Source organism: Dipodomys merriami, unplaced genomic scaffold (genome assembly GCF_024711535.1).
Source record: "Dipodomys merriami isolate MVZ:Mamm:240054 unplaced genomic scaffold, mDipMer1.0.p SCAF_25, whole genome shotgun sequence".
In the NCBI taxonomy this organism is placed as follows: domain Eukaryota; kingdom Metazoa; phylum Chordata; class Mammalia; order Rodentia; family Heteromyidae; genus Dipodomys; species Dipodomys merriami.
Genome location: NW_027203937.1, coordinates 12,943,666 through 12,961,517, shown reverse-complemented (window position 1 = coordinate 12,961,517; position 17,852 = coordinate 12,943,666). Strand labels below are relative to the sequence as shown.

The window sequence follows — 17,852 nt, the reverse complement described above, 5'->3', positions numbered from 1 at the left end:
ATGCTCACACCTACCATTTCTACAAAGAAGGCAGTAGAGTCACAGTGAAGGAGGTTCCTTCATGCTGCTGAGCTTCCTGGGTTGGAAGGTGTGAGGGCAGTGCACACTGACCTCGCTTAGCATGGCACTGGTGCCTCCCTTTTCCAGCTTTGCCCCACCTAATCACATGGTGGTGGGGAGGCTCCCTAGGCCCAGAGTGGTAACCCCATCTAGAAGGCACACATGTCTACAAACAGATGAGTCTTTACTTCATTATCGCCTCGGCCAGGATATGTTCACATCTGATATTGGATTAAAGAGGTGCTAAAATCAATCAGGCTACAGAATAATTTCCAACACAGAATGAAAAAAAAAAACAACCTTCTGGGCCCACACTTAACCAGATGGACTGCCTCCACCTGATTTTTATTTTTAAAAAAATGGAGAACTTGTCACCACTGACAGCCTAAATATTACACTTTCCTCCTCCTTTCTCCCTTTCCAAAACATTATCACTGCCATTCCCATGACCATCACCTCCTCATTATGCAATAATTTGTAATGATAATAAATAGTAAATGTTGATTGTATACTTACACATGCCAGACCCTGAAAAATAGCAATGAATTTGAGTAGGATGAGAAACTAAGGTTTACTAAATGCCTACTATGTGCTAAATGCTTTCCCACTCATTGTATCATCTTATCTTCACAAATGATTGGTGAAATAGGTACTGCCAGTCCCTTTAAACAGATGAAGAAGAACAGGTAACAAAGTCCAAGGATACACAGGTAGCAACGGGAGAAATGGAGCTATTTAAGAAGCTTCATTTTGGCAGGGCAAAATGGCTCATGCCTGTAATCTCAGCTGAGGATTACCATTTGAAGCCAGCCAGGCCAGGAAAGTCCGTGGGACTATTTAGGCAAGTAAACTACTTAGAAAAAGTTGGAAATGGAATAGTGGCTCAAATGGTAGAGTGCTATCCTTGAGCAAAAGAAGCTCAGGGACAGGGTAGGCACTGAAAAAGGAAGAAGGGAAAGAGAAGGAGAAGAAGGAAGAGGAGGAAAAGAAGAAGAGGAAGAGGAAGGAGAAGGAGGAGAAGAGGAAGAGGAAGAAGAGGAAGAGGAGGAAGAAGAGGAGAGAGGAGGAAAAGAGGAGAAGGAGAAGGAGGAAGAGGAGGAGGAAGAAGAGGAGGAGGAAAAGAGGAGAAGGAGGAGGAGGAGGAGGAGGAGGAGGAAGAGGAAGAGGAGGAGGAGGAAGAAGAGGAGGAAAAGAGGAGAAGGAGGAGGAGGAGAAGGAGGAGAAAGAGTAAGAGGAGGAGGAGGAAGAAGAGGAGAGAGGAGGAAAAGAGGAGAAGGAGGAGGAGGAGAAGGAGGAGAAAGAGTAAGAGGAGGAGGAGGAAGAAGAGGAGAGAGGAGGAAAAGAGGAGAAGGAGGAGGAGGAGGAGGAAGAGGAAGAGGAGGAGGAGGCAGCAGTGACGGCAGTAACAGTAGCTTCACTTCACTGACAGATACAGAACTTATAGGTTAGAATTCTGTTATCCCCCATGTAGCTTCTCCTGCCCTAAGGTAAGCAGTCATATAGGAAAGCACCCAATAGGAAAGGCTTCAGTTTCTGAAACTATTTGGCCTGCAGGAAGTTGTCTCCATGACAGTGTTCCTATCACAAGCCTCAGAGGCAGGATAATGTACATAAGTTACTTACCCTAGTCTTATTCTGAGAAGCAAATGAAAAGAAACTACTTCATTCATAGCCAAAAGGATACAGGTCAGAGTCAGACACAAGGCCATACATCTATTATGCTACAGAGCTGGCATTTGACTTCAGGTTCTCAGAGTCCAAGTCTCTGTTCTCTGTTGTCATGGGAAAACCATGAGAACAGGACTTTCATTCTGGCCTACACAAGGTCTCTTACCTGCCATCTTGCCTGCTGATTGTATACCCAAAGAGAGGGTTATTGACGAAACTGATGTTCACTCCAATCAGTGGGGTCCCATCTGATGTCATCACTTGACCACGAATGACACATGCATGTCTGTGGAAAGAGAAGAGAGAATAACATGATGTATCTCTCATGGTCCAAACCTTGGCCAGCAAGAAATGCCTAGGAGACTGAAGACTGAAATCAGGCATTAGTGGCTCATGATTTGAGGCCAAACAGAACAGAAAAGTGTATGAGAACCCTTTCTCAACTAGTAACTGGGTGTGGCATGCCATCCTAAGTTACATGGGAGGCTTAGATTGAGGAGATCATGGTTCCAGGACTGCCTAGGCAGAAAAGTTCATGGGATTCAATCAACAGAAAGAAGCTGAGCATAGTTTCTCACACATATGCCTTTCCATCTAGGCTGAGATGCTAAAATAGGCCAATTGGAGTCCAGATGGAAGTCTGGACAGGAAGCAAGACCCTATCTCAAAAAACAACCATGCACAAAAAGGGCTGAAGTCATCGTTCAGCAGGCATACACCCACCTAGCAAGTGTGAGGTCCTGAGTTCAAACCCCGGGTATCATAAAGGAAAAAGAAAGAGCTGGGCACTGGTGGCTCACTCCTGTAATCCTAGCTACTCAGGAGGCTGAGATCTAAGGATTGTAGTTTGAAGCCAGCCCAGGCAGAAAAGCCAGTGAGATTCCTATCATAAACTACTCAGAAAAAGCCAGAAGTGGTGCTGTGGCTCAAGTCGGAGATTGCTAGCCTTGAGCAAAAGAAGCTCAGGAAAAGCACCCAGGCTCTGAGTTCAAGCCCCAGGACAGGCAAAAAAAAAAAAAAAAAAAAAGACAGAGGCTAGTCACTCAAACACACTCTGCAGCTTTAAAAAGTATCACCTCAGTTTAAGGCATCACAGTGTCCTTGAAAGAATTTTAGAAAGTGTTTTCACTAGGAAGTTATTTTGCTATGATATTGTATGATATAAGGAGATAAAGCTCATCCAAGAGGGTAACACAATGTAGTTATCCATGCAGATATGGTCAGGGGTTCTGGGTTCAAATTGCAGCTCTGCACGTCCTAGCTCTCTGAATTTGTGCAGGTATATGACAGTTCTTTGGATCTCTGTTTTTGTTTATTTTTAATTTTTTTCCTAGTACAGAATAAGCTCCCTACAACAATCACTGCAACAGCAGTGATTGCCACTGTCTCTTTAGAAGTGAATATATAAACAAGCGAGCAGACTGAGAAGGATACTTCTTTTCTTCTGACATTAGGTACAGGAGAAAAGCAGATGCTAGCATCGCGCTGGGGTGGGTTCTGGAAACTTCCACCTCTTTTAACACCATTCCCAACTCAGAGGACTGCCTACCAACTACTCAGCTGCAGTCAGAGCAATGGGGGATTGAGAATAAATAGGACAATTGGAAATAATCTAGAATGATGTTTTTAAGATATTTCACAAACAAAATCTTCTTACAGGTGACATTTTATAAAGATCCCAATGTGGAAAACAAACCTAACGAAGAACTTCCCTAGATGCTTATGAGGTGCTGGTCCTTTCTCCTTCACAGTGGGGTCTTTGCCCCAGTAGGAGTCAGTTGGAGAATCAGAGTTCATGGAACCTTTCCATTTGATAGAGCTGGAAATGGAGAGGCTGCATTATTTTCCCAGAGCTACACAGGAAGGTGACTCTGGGCCTTACCTTCCTGGGTCAGATGCATTTGATGCCAAACTCATCTGTTGATCATGGGCAAAGGTGTCAGGGGGCTGTAAATGTCCTAAGGCATCAGGGCACTATGGACCTAGCCCTCAATGACAAGATAAATCTCAGATAACAATTCAGGTGCAATTGCTTCCATAATTCTCTCTAGTCAGCTGGGTAAAGAAGGCTTTTTTCTTTTCTGGTCCAAGGAAGAGCTACTGATGCTCATGGGCATTCATGAAATAAAAGTTCTCAAACTTAGATTTTGTTTTTATTAGGTACCCAAATATCCCTACCTTTCTAGCGTGATAAACTTTTCTCTGTTTGATGAGAAAAGCAATTAACACCAGCCTTGTAAGCAGCTGGTCTCTCTAGTGTCAGCTTGTCTTTTCTCTTCGAAGGCAAGAACACCTACCCACAATGCACCACGTGTCCCCCTCCCCCCTGCCCACCTCCACCTCACTTCACTCCATACAATCTGGTTAATGCTAATTCAGTCAGTGGTTTCTTCCCAGGTCCTTGGTCTAAATGCAATGACATGGCAAACAAGTTAAGCAGGCAAAGCTCAGCAAAAACTTCCAGTCCTGCTCTGAAGGTCTCAACAGTATATTTATCTCTCCATGAATGGGAAAAACTTCTTCCATCAATTGTGTTCGGCTGGTAAGGAGAGATGCTTCCTTTAATGGAGGACAATTGAATTTCTTACTGCTGAAACTTTGCCCTTCCAGAAAAGTACCAACAGATTTTATCTCCGCTTGCTGGCTCTCTTCTAGCCATCTCCTGACATACAAACCTTTGGATTCCGCCTCTAGATCTGGCACTCTGGGCAGGGCTTCCTTTGGTGGTGAGGGAAGAAGGGTTGTCCTGGATGCACACTCTCGTGTGCATACAAGCCAGCCCCTCTTCTGATTTCTCTCTCTTTGGGGATTTCTTGATAACTGGGAAGTGCTGAATCAGCATCATTTGGCTCTTCCATAGCCTGTAGTTCAGCAAGCCAGAGCAGATGTCATTTTAGCCCAGGCTCCTGTGGGTTGCTTTTGGATTCTGGAGAAGATTAGGCTGACTCCCTGTGCCCTTGTAAGCCATTGAGACCTCACGCCAAAACAGGCATTTGACTCAGAAATCAAGTCCTGAAGAAAAGTACTTCCATCCCATTTCTGTTTGATCATGAATTTTCAGTTGTCAAGAAAACCCATTTAACATATAGTCCCCCTGGACATGGGAGAGGAGGCCCAGTGGAGCCTTCAAAAATGTCCATCCTGCCACATGCTTTTCTCTAGAGAGGTGTGAAAAGTTACGAGTGCCCAGCTTCTTGATGCTTGCTTGGCGTTCTGCATTTACTCAGTGGATGCCACCAGTTGGTAAATGCTTACCAACACTATTTCAAACAATATACAGGGAAAGAAGGAAGGAAGGAAGGAATGATGGAAGGAAGGAAGAAGGAAAGAGAAAAATGAAAGAGAAAAGAAAAGAAAAACAGCTGTAGTCTGCAGTATTTCCCACTGCTATGGTGTAAATATTCCCATCATGGCTTATTTCAAGCTATTTCCACTAAACACAGAGCCAGGAAGGAACAGACTTACATAGTATTGCACCACAGAAATGTAATTAGTCCCAAATAACCTCAAAATCAAAAGATAATTCTAAAATACAGCAAAATACTTGGAAATTAATTGAGTTTTGAACATTTAAAACCTTTTAGTATATAATTATAGGCAATTTAGTTTTTAATAATGGCTGGATTTAGCAACCAAGTCCCAGAATTCGAAAACCTTTCTCTTTCTTTCTTCAATAGCGAAGCCTGAGCCTCTATAACTTCAGCTACACTCCTAACCTTATCTTATGAGGTGATAGGAGGTGCCCTCTGCACAGCAATGAAACATTGGCCCTATTATATAGTTAAGGGTCAGGTTCTTGCTCAGTGTTGGGGAGGTGGCTTAGAAACAGCTGCAGCTTTGAATGTGAGGTTCCATTATAGAAGACCACTTTGGTGAGAAGTCATTGATTCTGGGCACCCAACCATTCACATCACTTTGGTTTCTTAGCTAGTTCATATCAGCGTCTTACCAGCAGTCCTATATATGATGCGTTTTATTTTTCCTTGGTCACATCTTGACCAATGGAGTTGGAAGATACTGTTTTCTACTCATGCTTAAAGTTTCTTCCAGTATCATGGCCTCAGTAAGGCTAACCAACTCCTTCTGGCACAATTAATCACCTGTACATCTGGACTCTTGTGTACCTTATAAGTATTTCTCCATTACTGTGAATGGAGAGATTACTGTGAATTACTCATTACTGTGACTATCACATGTTTATACCACTCACACCTACAGATCTGTCCCATATGCTTGTATATGAGCTAGAACAGAGAATGGGGCCTTATTGCAATTAGACAGACTAAATATTGAATGTTTCTCTTTTATTGTTCAGTGAATAAAGTTCAAAACACTAAAACTCAGAGAGAAAAGACTTGCTCAAAATCACCCAGAGAGGAACTCAACTGATTGAACTTGTACTCAAAGTTGGGACTTTTTACTCCCAAATCCTTATTGCTACTACTGTGTTATGTACATACAGTCAACTATATGGTCTAGGCACTGCTAGAACTGACAAAAAGCCACTTTGAAATATCCTGGTGTAGTTGCCTTTGACATCAGGGAGTCAACACATGGGTTTGGCATATGTCAGGCAGCTGGGATACAAAACAAGCAATTAGGCTAGGTGAACTCTGCCAGGAGGGAGGGCTTATGCCAGGGTTTTGGGGGAGGGGTGGGGAGGAGGGATTGTCAAACATAATGGCATTGGTTCAAATCTATGCTCAGAGTCTGACGGAGGAACGCTTGTGGATAGCAATGAGATTTGCCTGACTGATTCCTGAGGACAACAGCCAAGTTTGAGATCAAGAGAAGAATCTACTGGAAGGATGACAGATGGATTGTTCCCCAATCTACCACTCAAAAGAATCAAGCAAATAAAAAAAATGAAAAACAACAACACCAACAAAATCAACCTCCACTGTCATTTAGAGTGTGAAGAGTTATGAACAGGGAGTCATGGCTTCTCATTCTGACTCTGGTAACTAACTGACATTGGAGAGTCATCAGGCTTCTAAAGCTCCAGTCTCTCTTCTGCCAAGCTCATTCAAATGTTTTCCACCCCCACATACTTAAGAATTTGTAATTATTTTAAGCGGTCACCAATGGCTCACGTCTATAATCTTAGATACTCAGGAGGCTGAGATCTGAGGATCACAGTTCAAAGTCAGCCCAGGCAAAGTCCAAGGCCCAAAATGCAGTTCAGAGTCCATGAGACTCTTATCTCCATGAATTAACAATTAATTAGCTATAGCTCAAATGGTAGAGTGAATAAAAAAGTTGTGAACAATGCTCAGGCTGAGTTCAAACCCCAGTACCAACATACACAAAAACACAAAAGTATATAATTATTTCAACCTGGTGCTCCTCAATCTGATTCAAGTATTCCTACACCAACTGGCTTCAGAATCTTAATGGAGTAATAAAATGCTTATCTTTGTATCTGCACTGTTTCCTCTATCTGTATCCTTCCATTGGCCTTTTTCACCTGAAAAATGCCTGTTCCCCATTTGTTCCCCAGTGGGTACATTCGCCAAGCACTGGCCACCATGCCTTTCCTTGTCTGGGCTATTTCCGTAGGGACTCAGCACTGTGGACCACGGGCTCCTTGAAGAAAGGAGACATGGCATTCATCAGTCATGACTCCCTCACTAAGCATGCTTGATGCTCAGTTCTTAGTGGGTAGGAGGAAAGTTTCCTTCAAAACAGGTGTTTGTCCTGCAATTTGAATGTAATGCATAGCTGAAGCTCTTGGTAAATTATTTGCAAATGAATAAAGAGATGATGTGCTTTTCTTACTTAAGATCATGACAGAGAACTTTAAACTACTTGACAGGAAGATGGCTAGAAAACCTAGGCTGCCAAGGTTGGGCCTGTCTATGTGGCCAATCCAAATTGCTCCATTAGCTGGTCCCTGCCCTTGGAGGGCTCACCTTTAGAGGGCACCTCAGCTTACACCTCTTGTTTAAAAAGCTTACCGCTAAAAAGAAGGATTGTGGATTGTACAATCAGATAAGAGGAGAGGAAGGGAGACAAATGGCAGTTTTCTATTTCCCTTCCCCTCCTCACTCCATCAAATGAAAGCAACTAATGACATTGGTATTTAGGAGACTGGAAAAATCAGCTGGGATCTAGGTGGCAAATAACAACTGTAACCCTCCTGTTGCTTAAAGTATTTGCTGCCCCATGCTGTGATTGGTTATGCAAATCACTCCTTTGCATCACATACTTAGAACAAATTTCTATGCCTGCGTTGTGAAAACAAACTATCTTCCATGCTCCTGCCTGTTGAATGAGATCTTCCCAGCAGCTACCACAATTTATCTTATAAGGACATTTCCTGGGCTCAGATGGGAAGTCCCACTTAGCAGCCTGTGCCACTGGAGGATAAATCTAGTCACAGCTTAACTGCCCACTCTGCAGCTTCTAATTTAACCACCCTTAAAGTCTAACCACTCAGGCTGCTCTGCTTCTTCTTTTCCTAGTTTTCCACCCAATATTCTGCCCTAGTTTACTTAACTGGCTTTTCCCGCCTGACACTTTCCATCCACATTGATATTCCTAGCTACCAGGAGGCTGAGATTTGTGAATCATATTTTGAAGCCAGCCTGGGAAGGAAAGTCTGTAAGACTCTTATCTCCAATAAACTACCAAAAGTTCTGGAAGTGGAGTTATGGCTCTAGGGGTAGAGCTCTACCCTTGAGCAAAAGAAGCTCAGAGACAGTGCTCAGGCCCAAGTTCAAGCCCCAGGACCCTCATACACAGAAAAAAAGAACTAGGCTTGTGGTATGTGTCTGTGATTCCAGTTTCTTGGAAAAACTTTTTCCTAGGAGGAAAATCCTACTTGAAAAATAACAAAAGCAAAAGGCGGGGTTCATGACTCTAGCAAGTATGAGACCCTGAGTTTAATACCCAGTCTTGGTAGAAAGAGAGAAAGAGATGAGAAACAGGGAACAAGAGAGAAGGTGGGGACAGAAAGAGAAAGAGGGAGGAAGAGGAAGAGGAGGAGAGGAGAGGAAAAAGGAGGGAGAGATGGGAAGGAGGAGAGAGAAAAGAGAGGAAAAAGAGAAAGAGAAATTCAGAGGAGAAGGGGTGGCAGGGGGACAGGTATGGTGAAGGGTATATAAGGGCAGCTGGGTATGGACATCTAATGCCCAGGTTCCTAGGCAGAGCAGATGTGGAGTTCTAGATGCAGGTGAAAGTGAGAATAGACGCCTGGCAAGAGAAGGCAAGGCGTTAATACTTGGGCAGCAGGGCTGTCAGTCTGCTTACAGCAGGCCTTGGGCATAGAAAATGGGGCTGAGATTCAGGGATTCACTCTGTAGAGCTAAAAAAAGTATGGGTCAGACAGAGAGACAGTAGGTAAGATGTAGGCTGAGCAGCTGTACTTGCCCAAGGCGCAGCTCCTTAGGCTGAGATTGGTGGGGGAGGCATGAGGGAGAGGAGCAGGCAGAGCTTGTATTTCCCACACCACACAACTCCCTGTGGCCAAGAGCCAATGCTTGATGCTTGTGGGCCAGATACACTTCCTGAATGTCCTGATCTTCCAGTCTCCATTGAGGATATTAGTCATGTGACATAGGGCTCTCCAAAGACTTTAACTTCTCCTTTTTTTCTTTTTGGTTTTGATTGGTCATAGGGCTTGAACTCAGGGCCTGAGTTCTTTTGCTCAAGGCTAGCACTCCGCTACTTCTGGTTTTGTGGTGGTTAACTGGAGATAAGAGTATCATGGACTTTTCTGCCTGGGCTGGCTTTGAACTATAATTCTCAGATCTCAGCCTCTTGAGTAGCTAGGATTACAGGTGTGCACCACCAGCACCCAGCTATAGTTTAACTTTTTATTGTCAGATGGAAATATAGAACGCCATGACTTACAAACATCAGAGTTAGAGTTTCGAACACAAGAACCCTCACTCAGAATGCATGAGTCTCAGCTAACTTCCCCCCTGAGTCAAGGTTCTCCAGCACAGAGGGCTACTCTCTTTGGCCATCCGATGGTGCTGTACAAGTACTTAACAAAATTGATACTTCAGCCTGAGCTTCACATTTTTCTCTTGGTTCTCCTAGTAATGCTAAAAACCTATATGCATACACATGTAACACGATTGCTATTGATGACAATGGCCAGGGACACTGAATGCCTACTGCCCTGACAACTAAGCATTTTCTGTCATTTAATCTTCACAACATCCTTTTTAGGAGAATGATCCTTATGTGACACAGGAGGAGAGAGAAAGGCAGGTACAGAGATAAGAGATATGGGCATAGTCACACATAAACAGTTTGGCTGGGCTCCAGGCCCAGGTTTCCTGACTCTGAGGCCAGAGTTCTAGAGCACATTGCATGCTGGCTTTGCCCTGTGGTGCACAGTACAACACAGGCATCTTACCATATGGATTTCTTAATTCACCATGCTGAAATGGGAACATGCAGTCAGCAGAGGCTTCTCCAGTGCCTGGAGAGCATGGCTTTCAATGCTGGCTCTGCCACCTAGCAGCCTATGACCTTAGCCAGGTCATTCAGCTTTTCTGTGCTTCTGTTTGCACCCCAGTCTAAGTGTCCTATGGTCTTGGCCTGGGTGTGTAGGTGGGAGGTGGTGGGGAAGAAGGGGGAAGGGATGTAGATTTAAAAGCATTACTACTTATAAAACAGAAAGCATAGCCAGGGCTGAGTGGCTATGCTGTTCAGGCTGGCTGAGATCTAGAGGATCAGGACTCAAAGGTAGGTTGGAGAGGAGGCCCCATCTCCAAAATAACCAGTTAAAAGCCAGGCTAGAGGGATGTTGCATCCACTTCCCAGAGTAAGCAAGCTGAGCAAGTACAAGTCTCTGAGGAAAGAAAGACAGGAAGACAGGAAAGGAAAGGAAGGAGAAAGAGAGAGAGAAGAAAGGAAGGAAGAAAGGGGAGAAAGAATTCAAACAATGAGGATACAAAGCACATTGTTGGTGAGTGTTAGGTGCTATTGCTCAATGCATGCTATCTACCTGACTGTGTGGGAATTAGGAGGAGCCCCATATTCCAGAAGAGGACACCGAATCTACCCTGCCCAAGGTCACTGGCCCCACTTGACAAAGAACTTGATGTAGGTCTTCTCTCTCCAAGCCCTACGCCCTAAGTCCCTTCTATGTCACCGCAGCATCTGCTGCTAATGCTCCCTGTGATGGACAGCGAGGGACAAGCTTAAGCTACAAAGCAAACAGAGATGGTAATTTGTTTTTGAAATCAATAAAGGGATGATCAAGTGGCAGAGGAGGAGTTGTTAGCTGCTCATCACCATGATGTGCAGAGTCACTGGCAGCATCTGCAATTGAATTCACCTTTGCTTATCATCATCCACACTCATCGCAATGTGGAGAAGGATTGAAACAACAACAACAACAATATGAATAATATATTATGGCTGACATTTTTGAGGAAGTAAGATCTTTACTTTCTTCCATCTTCCATCAGGTAATTTATCATTGTCTTTCTTTTCTTCTTCTTTTTTTTTTTTTTTTAACTGATGGGGTAGCCTGTCAGCTCAGCTTGTTCTGAAAGCACAGGAGTATAATTCAATAATAAATTTGCTCAGAAGCTAGCTGTCAGGAAGTCACTGTTTATTTGAAGTCCATTAGGTGATCTCCACTGCTTGTTCTATCTGAGGGTCTTTTGCAGGGCTATCTGAGGCCTGGGGCAGAGATGGGGACAGAGGTTTCAGATGGTGAACAAATGCCCTTCCATAGTAATGGAACCACCAATGTATGTGTGGTTTCAGCTCTGTGGTGAGCTTCTAATTACATCACATGCATGATCATTTCTCCTGCCTTTCCATGTGTGTTTCCTCTTGTAAGCTCTTGCTTACAAAATTCTTGGAAACAGCGCCCTTTTTTTAAGGTTAGAAAAAGAAAGTCTGATGCTTGACCTGACATCGAAGTTATTTCAGTTCTGGGAATCCTGACAAAGGAGTAATGCTCTAACCTGGTTTGGGGACAAGTAACAGGCCAACTTTCTATGTACCTGTCCTGATATGATCTTTCTGGCTTCATAACTCCCCTGTTCTTCTTCTTTCTTTCTTTGCTTCCCACAATCACATCTCTGACTTCCTAAGCCCATCTAGATTTCAAGTGAGAGGGCATGTCTCCTGGGTTTTGTTTTTGGAAAATAATACCACCATAATTACCCTCTGGCTCCATTAAAGTTCTCTCTATTCTGATTATCCTGGAAAGTCGTGCTGTTGCTCATGCTGGTTCTGCAATCTACAATGCATTTTTAAACTCTGTGGGACTGAAGTGCATAGTAAGCAATACAGCTTATCCTAGAGTGCACACACACACACACACACACACACACATACACACACACACACTCATGTGTACACATGGACACATGCATGCACACACATTCATGTATACTTACACACAAAGTATTCTGCATATATACATTCCTGCACTTGTAGACATGCTTACATAGCCAAAACAAATCTCATGGAGTGCATAATCTTTTTAGTGTATCTGGTGTTTTTCTTCCTTTCTATGCCATTGCATTCAAATTCACTTAAAGGAAAACAAAGTTTTGTCAGATATGGTGGCTCAAGCATATAATCCTAGCTACCTGAGATGTAGAAACAGGGGAATCACAGATCATAGCCAGTCCTGGCAAAAAAAAAAAAAAGAAAAAAGAAAAAAGTTCATAAGCCAGGTGCTGGTAGCTCATGGCTGTAATTCTAGCTAGACCAGAGGCTGAGATGTGAAGACTGCATTTTGAAGCCAGCCTGGGCAGGAAACTCTGTGAAACTCATCTCTAATTACCTACCAAAACAAGTGAAGTGGAACTGAGGCTTAAGTGGTATAGTACCAGCCTTGAAAAAATGATTAGGGGAGGTGCCCAGGCTCTGAGTTCAAGCCTCAGGAGACTGGCCCTGGTCCCCCAAAATGAGACCCCATCCCAACCAATGTCTGGGCATGGTGGTACATCCCTGTCACCCTCAGTGATGCAGGTTTACACAAATAGGAAGACTGTAGCTTGGGCATAAAGTGAGGCCCTATCTCAAAGATAAAAACACAAAAAGTTCTGGAGGCATGGCTCAGTGGCACAGTGCAGCCCTGAGGTCAGGCCCCAGCACCACCCAAAGCAAAAGGAACATCCATAAAATAGTTTCAGCCCACTAAACTGAGTTCATAAAGCACAAATGGGTTGTTATGACCCAGAGTTTAATGATATTTTAATAGACAGCCCTCTTCAATGAAGTCTTTGTCCCAGGCCAAAAGTCACCTCCTGCCAGGACTCTATTTCTTCGTTCCTTTCCATCAAGGAACATCTACAATTGCCTAGTCAAGGCTGCCTTGTGTCATGTGCTAGAGAAACAAAGCCATGTCGGAGGGAGCCACACCAGCAGTGGGAACCAGGGTTCCCCTTTGAACTCTGAGTACCTCCTCCCATTCCTTTCAGGCCCCTAAGCAGAGATTCACTGACTCATTCCTGTGTTCCTGGTCCAGCACCTGTGGAAGCACTGGTGTTCTATGACAGGTAAGGTACACACACACACACACACACACACACACACACACACACACACACACACACACACACACACACACACACACACAGCCCAACCTTCCTGGCTAAGGTGCATGTCTCTTTCCATGCCTGGTGCTCATCAATTTGAGCTGTGTGTATGGCAGTTCTGCCACATGCAGGATGTGACCCTCTCTGTAAGATGCCATCCTCCACCTCTTTACTTTTCCTATTGTCCCCTGACTCCTTGAGTTTCCTCTGGGTTGAATTCCTCCCATTAGCTAAGTATTTTAGTTTCCTGTCCACACCTACCTGCTTATCTGAGTTAGCAGATAAACAGCAAGCCATGCCACCATAACATGGGATGGTTCCTTTGTCAAACCCTCTTCCTACACTCTGCTAACCTGTCTAGCTACCACCAATCAGGGATTGCTCACTAAAGTTATGTCTAGACTTTGACCTAAATTGTCTTGCCCAGGAGAGCAGATACAACCAGCAGTAGAAACTTCTATATGCTAGGTGTTCTTGTGGGAGATATCTCAGCTTGTGCTCCCTCTCCCAACTGTCTGATCTCCAAGCCCTATGTCCTTTCATTCTGGAATGTCCAGTTGGAGATCCTTTGTCTACCTTCAGACCTCCGTGGTCATCCTCTTTTGCTCAAGTCTTAACAGTAGATGCCCTTCACTGTATTCTGCCCATGACTCCAGGTAAGGGACAGGTATTCCACTGGGCAGATGGCCAAGAGAATAATGGTATTGGAGCCACCTAATGTGGTGACCATTACCCAGGCCTGCTATGACCCCTCCTACTTTAGATCAGCTGAGGTCACCCACACTTCTATCACTTGAGGTCACCCATACTTCCATCACTTTGAATAGAGATGACTGTGTCAGTGAGAGAATGCCAGACAGCCACTGTCTTTATTAAACCTGTGCTGAAAGCCCAGGGTGTGATGGTGCATGCCTGTAATCTCAGTTACTTAGGAGATGGAGACAGGAGGATCTTGAATTTGAGGCTGGTCCACACAAAGTTCATGAAACCCTGACTCACAAACAGAATAAAAGCAAAAGGGTTGAGGTATGGTCCAAGTGATAGAACATTTGCCTAGCATGTGTGAGACCATGGGTTCAATCCGTAGTACCTCAAAACAAACAAACAAAAACCCTATGCTGATATTCACCATAGACAAATGATAGAAACAACCTAGATACTCTGCAAAAAACAAATCAATCAAAAAATGTGACACACACACACAGAGAATTTTACTCATCCATCAGGAAGAATACTATTGTGTCATTTGCAGGGTCCTGGAAGAAAAATTATGTTATGTGAAGTAAGGTAGGCTCAGAGAGACAAAGGCTGCATATTTTCTCTCTCATATGGAAGTTAGATCTAAATTATAAACATACATGCAAACGTATACAGGGTCATATGCACACGTGTATATTGACTAATGTATAGTATATTTAGAGGAGGACTGAAAACCTACTAACTTACAGGTTAACAAAATGAATACCAGGAAACTGGAATCTGTGTGCAGAGGGGGGAAGGTGAAAAGGAGACAGACAAGAAAGGAAGGGTAGGTGAATATAGTCGTCATATTCAATGTTCAGGTGTGAAAAATGGAACCAGGTAAATGGAGGGAATGGGTGCATTTGGGGAGAGAAGAAAAATGGAAGGATTAACATTGATCAAGATGCACAGTACTCAAACTAATATGTTGAACTGAAGCCCTTTTGTACAACTACTTAGAGATAATTTTAAAAAAAGATCACAAAAAGCAAACAAAACAGAACACAACAAAGCAAAAACAAAACCTGTGCTGAGCAAGCCAACGAAGAACTGAAAGCTATGAAGCCATGAGTTAAAATAATTCTTCCTGCTTTTTAAGTTGTTCTCTTGACAACAAAAATCAATTGGTACAACCAGGCTCTTGGAGGGGCAGCCTTCCTCATTTAAGTCATCCAGCAAGAGCCTCTACCTCTCCACAGAGTCCAGTCAGGCCTCACTGGGCTTAGCTGGAGGTTCATTCCCTCCCTCAGATCGTCCCTGCTCCATCACCTCTGGCACCAGCTAGGGCACTGTGTGGAAGCACGAGGACCCCCATGTAACTCCTGGTGTCACACATTGCTTTGGAGAACTTCCTGCTTCATAATCCCAGGCATGGGGTCACCTCTGAGAAGAGCCCTGGGCTCTGAGGCCATCTAGCTGGCTTTCACTGATGAAGAGGGTCAGACAGTCCAGGCCCAGTCTTAAAGGTCCCTGAGCCTGGCATTCAACTGCAGATGAAGCAGCTAACATGTGTTAAGGCCTGCCTTTCCTGCCCATCTTCCAAGTGCTGTCGGGTTGCTGGCTGATAGCTTGCATTTTGAGGGCTGTTAAATAGAATCCCAGATAAACTGTACAAACTGTGGCACAACACATGGGAAGCAGGATGATATTGGGTTCATCTTTTAGTAACAATTTTTTTTTTGGTACTGGGGATTGACCCTAGGCCATGCACATGTTAGACAAGCATTCTAACTCTTGAGACACACCCGGCCCCCAAGCCCTTTTTTTTGTATTTTGTTCTGGAGAGAAGGTTTTACTAACTTTTCTTTGGGCTGGCCTTGAACTCAAGATCCTCCTTTCTACCCCTCCTGAGGAGCTTGAATTACAAATGTGTACCACCATAACTGTCGAGACACAGCTTTTATTATGTCTATACCCAGGCGTCTGGTCAGGTCTGGCTGCCTGTCAGCAATTCTACTGTCTCTGGAGCAGTGCCACTGGATTCCTTTCTAACAAGGATACCTGCTGACAGCCAGCTGGCAAGAAGGTGGCCTTTGTCCTTCCTCAATAATGACCCACCAATCTAAGCCTGGTTCCTCTTTGGATAGCTAGGTACTAGGTAACTCAGCCTATTGGACATGTGGTTTAATAATGTGAGTTGTGTCTGTCACCTTCTCTAAACCAGTCCTCCACCTCCAAATCCAACACTTAGGGGTTGTTCATGACATATAAATTGCTTTGGAAAATAAAGAAATGGAAAAAGGGAGGGTGAAGAAAATAGGAAAAGATGGATAGAAAAGCAGCACTCTGAGAAAGCATGTTACTCTCAAGTTTCACGTCTAATGAAGGATGCGGCGCTAGATGCTTTCGTCTTGTTGTGGTACTAGAGTTGGATCTCGGGGCTTCATTTGCTTGGCAAATGCTCTACCATTTAAAGCAGACTTCTAGTTGCTTTGTTTTCGCTTATGTTTTTTTTTTTTCCAGGTAGAATCTTATGCTTTTTGTCTGAGGCTGGTCTCAGACCATGATCCTTCTACCTATGCCGCACTTAGCTGGGATGACAGATCTGTACATCATGCTTGACTTAGTCTATGAGCTTGAGTGTTGTTAATATTATGCCCAGGCTGACCTCAAATCCTCCTCCTCCCAATCTCTGCCTCCTGAGGACCCATGATCACATGCATGAGCCATCAGGCCTGGCTCTATGTTGAGTCCTATATGCTTTTTTCATTTAATTCTTACGGCAACCTTGCAATATAAACATTACTATCAGCTCAGTTTCACAAAGGGGACTGAAGTCTGATAGATCACATAGGCAGAAAGTGATCAAACAGCCTTCCAATCCAGGTCTATGACTTCCAGGCTCATGCTATTTTTTTTCTCATAATGTGCTGCTGTTATATGGGCCATCTGATCACCTGCTATGTAACAAGCCCTGTTTTAGATGCTTTATTTTAATCACTTTTATAGCTTTTATGAAATAGTTAATATTATCACCAATTAGGACTGGAAACACCTGCACACAAGTTACATCACTTCCCCAGGATTGCATGTGACTACTGCAATGTAAAGTCAGCACTAAAACTCTGAGCCCTTCCCTAGGACTGCACTCCCACAGAAGAGGAAAGAAAGCAACAACTCCCATTTGGAAACTGACCTCACTTTAGCCCAGCTGTACAAAACAAGTACTGCAAAGATTAAGAATGCTGAGTTGGCAGCTGGGCACTGGTGGCTCACACTTTTACTCCTAGTTACTCAGAAGGCTGAGATCGGAACAGTTCAAGGCCAGCCCAGTTATTTAAAAAACAAAAAACAAAACCAATGCTAGAGATGTGCCAGAGAATCAGCACAGCAAGCCCAAGGTCCTGAGTTCAAAATCCAGTATTTAAAAAAGCCAAGATGAGCACTATGATTCTAGATGACTAATCAACTTAACTTCTTTTGCAGAGGACTCTATTTAGGGGGTGGTAGTGTTGGACAGCTGTTTCTTTTGAATCTAGATCAGCAAGGAACAGGGATAGAATGATGCAGGCAAATGTTAGGTAACAGGAATTGTACAGTTACATTTTGGAAACCTCCATTATCTATTCATTTGCAGAACAAATAGTATTTTGCAAGCTCTGTCTTAGGTATTACAGGTTTGCAGATGAATGATTCCTGCTTTCAAAGTGTATGTAATTTAACGGAAGGTGACAAATACATAAACAACCATCTGGGAGCTGATTTTTCCTTTTGCTATTTATCTTTTTGTTTTTTATTTTGTTCCTGTATTGGGGCTTGAACTCAGGGCCTGGAGGCAGTCTCTGGGCATTTTTTCTCAAGGCTGATATTCTATCATTTGAGCCACACCCCCAGTACCAGCTCTTTGTTGATTAATTGGAA

At 43.7% G+C, this 17,852-nt stretch overlaps 1 protein-coding gene across 12 annotated transcripts in view; it reads right to left on the bottom strand.

Annotated features, from left to right (window-relative positions):
- Window positions 1–17,852, bottom strand: part of Tenm4 (teneurin transmembrane protein 4) — an 805,909-nt gene that overhangs the window by 72,695 nt on the left and 715,362 nt on the right. For all 12 annotated transcript variants that reach the window (XM_070034906.1, XM_070034904.1, XM_070034908.1 and 9 more), the window contains one exon: window positions 1,895–2,014. In XM_070034906.1, coding sequence (XP_069891007.1) covers window positions 1,895–2,014 — 120 coding nt within the window. The remainder of the gene's footprint in view (window positions 1–1,894; window positions 2,015–17,852) is intronic.